At 43.5% G+C, this 12,371-nt stretch overlaps 1 protein-coding gene across 4 annotated transcripts in view; it reads left to right on the top strand.

Annotated features, from left to right (window-relative positions):
• The window catches only part of LOC137645943 (phosducin-like protein), a 103,999-nt gene that overhangs the window by 21,109 nt on the left and 70,519 nt on the right, over window positions 1-12,371 (top strand). For all 4 annotated transcript variants that reach the window (XM_068379012.1, XM_068379015.1, XM_068379014.1 and 1 more), the window contains exon 4: window positions 11,027-11,151. In XM_068379012.1, the coding sequence (XP_068235113.1) occupies window positions 11,027-11,151 (125 nt within the window). The remainder of the gene's footprint in view (window positions 1-11,026; window positions 11,152-12,371) is intronic.

A 12,371-nucleotide genomic window follows, 5' to 3' on the forward strand; every position in this document is an offset into this window, starting at 1 on the left:
TGGGACAGCAATATCAGTCTGAGAGAGGGACTATCCCTAGCAGTCAAGAACCCAAACCACGCGTTGTTCTCCGACGCGTCGGATTTGGGTTGGGGTTGCGACCCTGGACGGTCGGGAATGCTCGGGTCTGTGGATCTCAAGTCAGAAGAGCATGCACATCAACGGCAAGGAGCTATTAGCAGTCCACTTGGCCTTGATGATATTCGAAAGCTTCTTCGAAACTAAGTGGTAGAGGTCAACTCAGACAACACCACAGCTTTGGCGTACATCTCCAAGCAAGGAGGCACACACTCCTTCACGCTGCTCGAGATCACAAGGGACCTTCTCTTATGGTCAAGAATTCGAGGCATCTCCCTGTTGACGAGATTCATCCAGGGGGACTTGAACGTCTTGGCAGACTGTCTCAGTCGGAGGGGTCAGGTGATACCCACGGAATGGACCCTCCACAAGGACGTGGGCAAGAGTCTTTGGGCTACTTGGGGTCAACCCACCATAGACCTCTTTGCCTCCTCGTTGACCAAAAGGTTACCAATATATTGCTCTCCAGTCCTAGATACAGAAGCAATCTACATAGACGCGTTTCTACTGGATTGGTCTTTTCTGGACTTATATGCATTCCCACCATTCAAGATAGTCAACAAGGTACTGCAGAAGTTCGCCTCTCACGAAGGGACAAGGTTGACGTTGGTTGCTACCCTCTGGCCCGCGAGAGAGTGGTTCACCGAGGTACTTCAATGGCTGGTAGACTTTCCAAGAAGTCTTCCTCTAAGGGTAGATCTGTTACGTCAGCCCCACGTAAAGAATGTCCATCAAAGCCTCCCCGCTCTTCGTCTGACTTCCTTCAGACTATCGAAAGACTCTCAAGAGCTCGAGGCTTTTCGAAGGACACAGCCAGTGCGATTGCAAGAGCTAGGAGAGCTTCTACCATTAGAGTATACCAGTCGAAGTGGGAAGTCTTTCGAGACTGGTGCAAGTCAGCATCTGTGTCCTCGTCCAGTACCTCTGTAGCCCAAATCGCAGATTTTCTTTTACATCTGAGAAAGGTTCGCTCCCTTTCAGCTCCCACGATTAAGGGCTACAGGAGCATGTTGGCTTCGGTCTTTCGACATAGAGGCTTAGATCTTTCCAACAATAAAGATCTCCAAGTTCTCCTTAAGTCTTTCGAGACCTCTAAGGAACGTCGTTTGGCAACTCCTGGATGGAACTTAGACGTGGTCCTAAGGTTCCTCATGTCAGACAGGTTTGAGCCATTACATTCAGCCTCCCTGAAGGATCTCACCCTCAAGACACTTTACCTAGTGTGCTTGGCTTCGGCTAAAAGGGTCAGTGAACTTCATGCCTTCAGTAAGAACATCGGCTTTTCTACAGAAAAAAGCCACTTGTTCACTTCAACTTGGTTTCCTGGCCAAAAATGAACTGCCTTCTCGTCCTTGGCCTAAATCTTTTGATATTCCTTGCTTATCAGAGATCGTAGGCAACGAACTGGAAAGAGTATTATGTCCTGTTAGAGCTCTTAAGTTCTATTTAGCTCGTACTAAGTCATTACGAGGTAAATCTGAGGCATTATGGTGCTCAGTTAAGAAACCTTCATTGCCTATGTCAAAGAATGCTTTGTCATATTTTATCAGATTTTTTTAATACGAGAAGCTCATTCTCACTTGAATGAGAAAGACCGATGTTTGCTTAAGGTTAAGACGCACGAAGTTAGAGATATAGCAACCTCCATGGCCTTCAAGCAAAATAAATCTCTGCAAAGTATTATGGACGCGACTTTTTGGAGAAGCAAGTCAGTGTTCGCGTCATTTTACTTAAAAGATGTCCAGACTCTTTACGAGGACTGCTACACACTGGGTCCATTCGTTGCAGCGAGTGCAGTAGTGGGTGAGGGTTCTACCACTACATTACCCTAATTCCAATACCCTTTTTAATCTGTCTCTTGAAATGTTTTTAATATTGTTTTTTGGGTTGTACGGAAGGCTAAAAAGCCTTTCGCATCCTGGTTGATTTGGCTGGTGGTCAAAGTCATTTCTTGAGAGCGCCCAGATTAGGGGTTTAATGAGGTCCTGTTGTATGGGTTGCAGCCCTTGATACTTCAGCTCCTGGGAGTCTTTCAGCATCCTAAGAGGATCGCTGGGCTCCGTGAGGAAGACAGACTTACAAGGCAGAGTAATCGTTTAAGTCAGCTTCCTTACCAGGTACCTATATATTTTGGTTTTGTTATATTGATAACTGTCAAAAAAAAAAAAAAAAACTCTTAGCTTATACGCTGTAAACTTAATTAACTCTGGTCTCTACCCACCGCCTTGGGTGTGAATCAGCTATTATATATTCACCGGCTAAGTTAAATATTTAAAAATGATATTTTAATTATAAAATAAATTTTTGAATATACTTACCCGGTGAATATATAATTTTCAATATTAATCTTACCCGATGATCATGTAGCTGTCAACTCTGTTGCCCGACAGAAATCTACGGTCGGGATACGCCAGCGATCGCTATACAGGTGGGGGTGTACACAACAGCGCCATCTGTGGTCAGGTACTCCAGTACTTCTTGTCAACACCACCTCAATTTTTTCCTCTGTCGTGCCACCGGCTAGACCTACATGGATACGCTGTTGATTCTGGAGTTATTGTTCACGATTTGGTGATGTATTTGCTCTAGAGTTTAGCCTTCGCTATTCAGGAAGCTTTATCATTAGCTTAGCAAGTTTTTGGAATTAATTTGATTTAATTTTGGTGACGAAGAGAGTATGAACTCTCTTTCACTTTTAAATGGCCGACCCTTCCCTTAGACGGAAGTGTTGGTGTCGAAGAGAGTATAGACTCTCTTTCTTAATTTTGCTTAACAAAGTTATAGATTTATTTTATATCTCTCCGCCTTTTATAGGCCTCTTCGATTAACTTCCTTTTATTATAAACTTATTAAAATTAATTTTTATGTTTATATGCGACCTTTCCTAATAGTAGGCGGTCTTTTCTTGGAACCGAAGTTAATTAACATTGAGCCCGTCATTTCGTTTTTACCTGTTAAGATTTTATGCTATTTTAATGTTTTTGAAAGAATTTCTTTGATAGTCTCGTACTGTTTTCAAAGTTGAACTAACGTTTTGTTTTGTCTCTGCAGTTGTTGACGTTCAGAACGTTCAACTTGCGCTCTATCGTTACGATAGAGAGAGAGTATTCACGGTTTCACGTTGCAGTAAGAGTAAACCGATTCTAGCGTTTTGTTCATTCTTTCTTAGCTTAAATGGTTTTAATTCTAATAAAGGAACTTTTTATTTGGGAAATCTTTCAGTTTTTTTCCTTTAACAATAATATGTTTTAACGATATATATAATTGGGCTCATCTCTCAGGTTCTAAGTCAAGAGAGAGAGAGAGAGAGATAGAGACGGAGGGAGAGAGAGGAGGATAAACGTTTCGTTCAAGCGGGTAACGTTGTTATCGTTTTTGCTCTTCTCCCTAGTCTCTTTAGGGGAAGAAGGTAAACGTTTCTAGAGTTTTATTCTTGTTCCCAGGCTTTATGCGGTGAGAGATTTTAAACGTAGTTTATTTGATCTAGTGTTTAGTCTCTTTTCCAGCCACTGAATTATTTATCTTTCATTATGTTTTTCTGTTACATTGTAATACTGTTTTCGCAATTACTAACTTTTAATGAAGGATAGAATTGCGTGTTTCAGGTACAATCCACTTAAAGTTTCGAGTTCAGTGAAATAAGTGCAAACAGAAAATCAAAAGTGATAAAGTGATAAGCGCAAAGTGTTACAGTGTTGCGTTCGAGGGTTCGTCTGTTCGTGCCAGTTGTTCGCCTAGTCTGGGACCTCTTACAAGCTCCCAAGCCCAGGGGAGAAGTAACGTCGAAGGACTTATGGGTTCATCAGGCCTTGATCGACGAACAGACGTTTCCCTCCGTGGTTTCGGGTGTACCCAACTCACGTAGCCGACGTGATCACCCCACCCACACAAAGACGAGAGAGCCCATTTATTCCTCGTCTGCGGAAGAGGTTTCTCGCAGAAACCATGGACCAAATCTTGCAGCTTTTAAGTGCAAGTCGGTCCCTTCCGCGCAAGTCCAACTCCTAGGTGTAGCCACTGCCACTGGGTCAGTTCGGACTTGCTGCAGTACGACAACTGCACACCTCCCAGAGAGGCAAGGTGGTACCGCAACAGGCAGTAACTCCGTCTGTTGCCGCACCAGCTGTTTTAGACCCTCAGTCTCAACGGACAGTAGCTCCGTTTGTTGTTGTCTTTCATAGACCCTAGTGGTCCATGCTGCAGACTATACAGTCTCAGCTTGCTCCTTCATACAGGAGTATCATGCTGGAAGGTTGACAATGTAGCCTGTTAACCTACAACCCGCCGAGGTTGTGCGCTCAGCAGATACTGCGGCTGCCTGCTCCCACCCTCCACCTGTGAGAGCTCCACCTCCGATGCGCAGTCCACCCTGCCAGACGCATGTTCTTGCTGCGCCTCCTGCTTGCATGCGTGAGTTGCCGCATCGGGAGTTGCCGGGTTCCAGCACTATGAGGCAACCTCCTCAACCCATGAGGCAGGAGCCTCATGCTATGCGGCAACCTCCTCTACCCATGAGGCAGTAGCCTCATGCTATGAGGAGCCTCATGCTATGCGGCATCCTCCTCAACCCATGAGGCAGGAGCCTCATGCTATGCGGCAACCTCCTCTACCCATGAGGCAGGAGCCTCATGCTATGCGGCATCCTCCTCAACCCATGAGGCAGGAGCCTCATGCTAGGCGGCATCCTCCTCAACCCATGAGGCAGGAGCCTCATGCTATGAGGAGCCTCATGCTATGCGGCATCCTCCTCAACCCATGAGGCAGGAGCCTCATGCTATGAGGAGCCTCATGCTATGCGGCATCCTCCTCAACCCATGAGGCAGGAGCCTCATGCTATGAGGCAACCTCCTCTACCCATGAGGCAGGAGCCTCATGCTATGCGGCATCCTCCTCAACCCATGAGGCAGGAGCCTCATGCTATGCGGCATCCTCCTCAACCCATGAGGCAGGAGCCTCATGCTATGAGGAGCCTCATGCTATGCGGCAACCTCCTCAACCCATGAGGCAGGAGCCTCATACTATGCGGCATCCTCCTCAACCCATGCGGCATGAGCCTCATCCCTTGCAGCATGAGCCTCATCCCATGCAGCATGAGCCTCATACCATGCAGCATGAGCCTCATCCCATGCAGCATGAGCCTCATCCCATGCAGCATAAGCCGCATGCCATGCAACATGCTCTGCAGACCTTACAGCATGCTCTACATACAGCATGCTCTGCATACCTTACAGCATGTGCATACCTTACAGCATGCTCTGCATACCTTACCGCATGCTCCTCAGTCACACATCTTTGGTTGTTGCCAACTCACAAGACTGTCAAGCAGTTTCATAACGTTGCCTTCTGGTCTGCTGCTTTTTCACCAGTGAAACCCTCACTGAGAGAACTTAGCTTTTCTCGGATATGGTTCCTGTAGATGAGAAAGTGCTATTCTCCCTCCTTCTGATATTCCCTTGAGGACTCTGTCATTTGGAGAGGAGCCTTAAGCTGCTTAGCCTCCTATGGACTTTTATTTAAGCATAACATGCTTCCAGGGAGGGTAATGGTTCCGCTTCAGTCGCTAACCCCGTCTGTTGCCACGCCTGCTCCCATAGACCTTGAGCTTTGTTGCAAGACATGCAGTCCAAGCTTAGTCCTTGTTAGAGGATTTTTTGTTTACGGAGTCAGTGTGTCACTGGGAAGACGTTCAACAACCAGCAGAAGTGACTTGTTGTGACGCAGTGCGGCAACCTCAGCAACCCGATAAGGAATTGTCTGTACTACCCAGTCAGTCTAGACAGTTTCGGGTTGTCGCTGTACTTCCTCGCTTCCCCATGGTTGACAGTTCACAGACTGTGCAGCAGTACCATGATCTTGTGTCCGGCTCCGTCAGACGACTGGCTTTTAAGAGCTCCCACAAGTCGTCGCTGTCTGGAGATTCTCAGATGGACTATGGATCTGACCAAGGAACTGGGCCTCCTGGTCAATTTAGAGGAGTCCCAGCTCGTCCCATCCCAGACCATTGTCTACCTGGGTATGGAGGTTCAGAGTCGAGCTTTTCGGGCTTTTCCGTCGGCCCCAAGGATCTACCAAGCCCTAGAATGCATCCAGAGCATGCTGAGAAGGAACCGATGCTCAGTCAGGTAGTGGATGAGTCTAACAGGGACACTTTCATCGCTGGCCCTGTTCATCGAGTTAGGGAGACTCCACCTCCGCCCCCTTCAGTATCATCTAGCTGCTCACTGGATAAAGGACATGACGCTAGAGACGGTCTCAGTTCCTGTTTCCGAAGAGAGGGGGTCTACTCTAACGTGGTGAAAGAACAGCTTTCTTCTCAAGGAACTCTACCTTTGGCTGTTCAGAAACCCGACCGCCGTCTCTTCTCTGACGCATCAGACACGGGCTGGGGTGCGACTTTGGACGGACAGGAATGCTCGGGAACATGGAATCATGAGCAAAGGACACTTCACATCAATTGCAAGGAGCTGTTGGCGGTTCATCTGGCCTTTATAAACTTCAAGTACCTCCATCCCTCCAGCTTAACAAAGTGGTGGAGGTGGACTCTGACAACACCACAGCCTTGGCTTACTTCTCCAAGCAGGGAGGGACTCATTCGTGGAAGTTGTTCTAGATCGCAAGGGACCTCCTCATCTGGTCAAAAGATCGAAAGCTCACGCTGGTAACGAGGTTCATTCAGGGCGATATGAATGTCATGGCAGATCGCCTCAGCCGGAAGGGTCAGGTCATCCCCACAGAGTGGACCCTTCACAAGAATGTTTGCAGCAGACTTTGGGCCCTGTGGGGTCAGCCAACCATAGATCTGTTCGCTACCTCGATAACCTAGAGGCTCCCGTTGTATTGTTCTCCGATTCCAGACCCAGCAGCAGTTCACGTGGATGCTTTTCTGCGGGATTGGTCCCATCTCGACCTGTATGCATTCCCGCCGTTCAAGATTGTCAACAGGGTACTTCAGAAGTTCGCCTCTAGCAAAGGGACACGGCTGACGTTGGTTGCTCCCCTCTGGCCCGCGAGAGAATGGTTCATAGAGGTACTGCAATGGCTGGTCGACATTCCCAGGACTCTTCCTCTAGGAGTGGACCTTCTACGTCAACCTCACGTAAAGAAGGTACACCCAAACCTCCACGCTCTTCGTCTGACTGCCTTCAGACTTTCGAAAGACTCTCAAGAGCTAGGGGCTTTTCGAAGGAGGCAGCCAGAGCGATTGCCAGAGCAAGGAGGACATCCGCTCTCAGAGTCTATCAGTCTAAAGGGGAAGTCTTCCGAAGCTGGTACAAGGCCAATGCAGTTTCCTCAACCAGTACCACTGTAACCCAGATTGCTGACTTCCTGTTACATCTAAGGAACGTAAGATCCCTTTCAGCTCCTACGATCAAGGGTTACAGAAGTATGTTGGCAGCGGTTTTCCGCCACAGAGGCTTGGATCTTCCACCAACAAAGATCTACAGGACCTCCCTAGGTCTTTTGAGACCTCAAAGGAACGTCGTTTGTCCACTCCAGGCTGGAATCTAGACGTGGTCCTAAGGTTCCTTATGTCATCAAGATTTGAACCTCTCCAATCAGCCTCTTTTAAGGACCTCACATTAAAAACTCTTTTCCTCGTGTGCTTGACAACAGCTAAAAGAGTCAGTGAGATCCACGCCTTCAGCAGGAACATAGTTTTCACATCTGAAACGGCTACATGTTCCTTGCAGCTCGGGTTTTTGCTAAAACGAGCTTCCTTCACGTCCTTGGCCTAAGTCGTTCGAGATCCCAAGCCTGTCCAACTTGGTGGGGAACGAACTGGAGAGAGTACTTTGCCCAGTTAGAGCTCTTAGGTACTATCTAAAAAGGTCATAACCTTTACGAGGACAATCAGAAGCCTTATGGTGTGCTATCAAGAAGCCTTCTCTTCCAAGGTCTAAGAACTCAGTTTCTTACTAAATCAGGCTTCTGATTAGGGAAGCACATTCTCATCTGAAGGAAGAAGACCTTGCTTTGCTGAAGGTAAGGACACATGAAGTGAGAGCTGTGGCTACTTCAGTGGCCTTCAAACAGAACCGTTCTCTGCAGAGTGTTATGGATGCAACCTATTGGAGAAGCAAGTCAGTGTTCGCATCATTCTATCTCAAAGATGTCCAGTCTCTTTACGAGAACTGCTACACCCTGGGACCATTCGTAGCAACGAATGCAGTAGTAGGCGGGGGCTCAGCCACTACATTCCCATAATCCCATAACCTTTTTAACCTTTCTCTTGAATACTTTTTATGGGTTGTACGGTCGGCTAAGAAGCCTTCCACATCCTTGTTGATTTGGCGGGTGGTCAATTCTTTCTTGAGAAGCGCCGAGGTTAAAGGTTGTGATGAGGTCCTTTAGTATGGGTTGCAGCCCTTTATACTTCAGCACCTAAGAGTCGTTCAGCATCCTAAGAGGACCGCTACGCTCAGTAAGGAAGACGTACTTAATAAAGGCAGAGTAATGGTTCAAGTCGTCTTCCTTACCAGGTACTTATTTATTTTATGTTATTTTTGAATAACTAATAAAATGAAATACGGGATACTTAGCTTCTTTGTTAACATGTATGCTGGTCTCCACCCACCACCCTGGGTGTGAATCAGCTACATGATCATCGGGTAAGATTGATATTGAAAAATGTTATTTTCATTAGTAAAATAAATTTTTGAATATACTTACCCGATGATCATGATTTAATTGACCCACCCTTCCTCCCCATAGAGAACCAGTGGACCGAGGAAAAAATTGAGGTGGTGTTGACAAGAAGTACTGGAGTACCTGACCACAGATGGCGCTGTTGTGTACACCCCCACCTGTATAGCGATCGCTGGCGTATCCCGACCGTAGATTTCTGTCGGGCAACAGAGTTGACAGCTACATGATCATCGGGTAAGTATATTCAAAAATTTATTTTACTAATGAAAATAACATATTAAAGGCCCTCCCTTCCTCCCCAATAGAGACGCAGCGGGACGAGAAGAATTGAAGGGTTTGTTTACATGCAAGAGTGGTATCTGGCCGGTAGTTGGCGCTGGTGGGCACACCCGCAACCTTCATAGCGATCGCTCGCGAGTTTTTTGAGTATTTTTTCTGTCGAGCCGCTGAGTAGCAGCTATTATATATTCACCGGGTAAGTATATTCAAAAATTTATTTTATAATTAAAATATCATATTATTATTATTATTTTTATGATTACTAGCTAAACTGCAACCCTAGATGGAAAAGCAAGATGCTATAAGCCTAAGAGCTTCAACAGGGAAAACTAGCCTAGTGATGAAAGGAAACAAAGAGATAAATAAAGTTGAAGGGCAAGCTTCGTGGTCTCATATTCAAAGTTCGCAATTTAGAAGAAGGAGTACACTCATTCTCTTTCCATTTTCTAAGTTTAGAAAAAAACTCAGAACCCATCAGTTGAGTTTAAGAGTTTCTGTATCACATCTCTCTTGGGCTTCATGATCAATGATTGAGACAAAGGTGCTTTTGCTCCCAGTGTGAGTTTTTCTGTGTTGTCTAAACAGAACTCAAGTGTAAAGTGTGGATGTTTGTTAGCATTGGCAGGAAAAAGGAGAGGTGTCCAAGAACAGTATTTCATTTTGGTTTTGTGAGGTGATAAAATAAAAGATTATTAGTAATCAGGCAAGGAGGACTAGTCTATAACCCAAATGAGTTCACTAAGTTCTTGGAATTGCATCTTTCATCAGTTTCAGGAGGAACTTATCAGTGAATAAGGTACCAGGGCCTGGAGTCTGGTCCCTGGCAGACTTGTGGTAGCTGCTCATGTCATTAATTAGCTGCCTGAGGTCTATAAAAAAAGGCATCTCTCTTCAAATTCACCATAGTGGAGTGAATAGTTGGAGAGCTTACTTTTCTCCATGTGGTATTTCTATTCAAAACTCTAAACAGCCCACACATTTATTCGCTGTTTCTTGCCAGATTGAGATGAATAACATATTAGAGCACCTATCCAAGGGCTATTTTTTGAAAATTAATTCTTCCACGGGTGGCAGTGTAACTGCTTTTATTGTCATTTGGATTTAATCACAATGATAATTTTTACTTAATTACTTAGATAGCCTGTACACAGATAGAAGGGATAGGTTTGAGAGGGGATATAGTTACCATGAAACTGTCTATTTATAACAAACTCTTGAACAGTGCATTGCTGTACTGTATCTGCTTTTCATATTCCAGTCTGTGTAGGTAGTTACAGGAGTCCCATTTATCTTGCTTAGGCACATAAATTAGAAGCTTGCTATTTTTAATATTATTAGATCAACAACCATAAGCTCCACAAGAAAAACCTTCCCATGAAGGGAGTCAGTCTCATGTATGAAAAATCAAGATCTTTATTTGTGATTTTAAGTAAATTGAATTTTTCTGGGAAGTATAAACCTAAAGTCATTTATCATAATTTCATAATTTCACCTCCAATCATAAATTACCAGAGGAAAAAACAGGTGTATAGAGAGGTGAGTGGATAATTACTTATCCCGCTCACACACTTCCCTCTTGAAACTACATATAAGTTGTTAACATGCTGCAATATCCAAACTAGGTTGCATGAGTAACAGTTTATGATTTAGCAGACTTTCAAGATTTTATATCTTGGAAAAAAGTAATTTACTTTAAGAATTACAGATTTTTTTATTCCATCAGTCATAAAACGAATGGCCTTTTCCCTATCCCTCAAATCTTGGTACTGTAGATTAGTTTCCATAGAAAATGAGGTTATTATTCTTTAATATTTAACTTTAGTTTTGTGTGTGATGACACTATGTTCTTGTTACGTCTGACTGACAAACAGTGTTTTTGAGAGACTTTGGGTCTGCAATATGGCCAATAGGTTTGTATAGGAAAAACTTAGTTTGTGTTATAAATATATACTTTTTGATCATTGTATACATTTATTCATGTTTCCTGATGTGACACATCAATTTTTTTTTTTTAATTTCTCAGCTTGATGATGAAAAAGAAAAAGACAAGAAAGAGGAGGATGATGTAGATGCCCTTATCGATGATGAATTCTTACATCAGTATATATCCAAGCGAATGGAAGAAATGATGGCTAACACATCAATGAAGTAAGTTACAATGATTTTCCATTGCCAAATATTAAGATTGTCATATGGTACATTTTATGCTAGATTTAATTGTTCGTAATTACATAATTATTTTTGAAGTTAGTAGGCTTCTGGCTGAAATGGCCTTATGTAACCGGTAATATTTTATCCTTTTTAGATTCCTCATACAAACGACCCTGTGATCACTGATCGATTATCAGTATCCTTACGCTACTTATGTTTTTCATGTTTAACTTTTTATAATTACTTCGTATCAAGTTCTCTGCCACGGGGAAGTCAGGAAAAAAAAAAAAAAAAAAGACTCAAAGCTTCAACACCCAAACTCACTGCTTATAGTTTCAATCATCTTTCCTTATCAGATAGTAATTTGCTATAATAAATGAGGGTTGTTTCATATATAAATTTGAAAGTTCCCTAACCTTTACAACTAACTACCTTTCTGAAAGTTTGTTCATTACAATCCATTGATTATTAGGTGTATTATCCTATGTAAAATGACACTTAGTCTCACCAGTTATGGGTGGATAGAATGCTACTCAGTACCATTCTCTCTCTCTCTCTCTCTCTCTCTCTCTCTCTCTCTCTCTCTCTCATATAGTATGCTATAAGGGAAAGATGAGGAGATAAATTTATTAAAAAAATTAATCCAGTAAATTTATCTACATAGAATATGCATGGAACATGATTAATACAGATAGAATATAGTGAGAAATACTGATGAAAAGGGAGCAAGATTGATAAAGAATAATAAAAGAAATAAATATAATACTGAGTAAAGATGGGAGTAATGCTATACAGCATTGAGTAAACATTGACTGAAATGAACAGTAAAATAAAAAATGAAATAGGTAAAGAGGGAAAAATGTAAGAAACCTTTTAGCCTTTTTGGATAATTACATAAGGAATACAGAAGTATACAACTACAGATGGTGCCTTTTTTCAAGTCCCTTGTTAGTGTTGTTCATCAGTTACTGAGATCAATGAAGACATACTAGATAAGATAAACAGGGCATCACTTGCTTTTAGGTTGCTAAGGACCAGGGTTTTCCAGAACAAACACCCAAGACTGACCACTAAAATTCAAGAGTATAGAGCAATATGTGTCTCAATTGTTCTCTATAGTGTAGAGGTCTGGAGTCTATACTGATGCATTTTCAATCAGCTAGAACATTTTCACATTTCCTGTATGCAGAAAATTATGGGCCTCACTAGAAAGATCG

This window comes from Palaemon carinicauda, chromosome 8, assembly GCF_036898095.1.
Source record: "Palaemon carinicauda isolate YSFRI2023 chromosome 8, ASM3689809v2, whole genome shotgun sequence".
Lineage (NCBI taxonomy): Eukaryota > Metazoa > Arthropoda > Malacostraca > Decapoda > Palaemonidae > Palaemon > Palaemon carinicauda.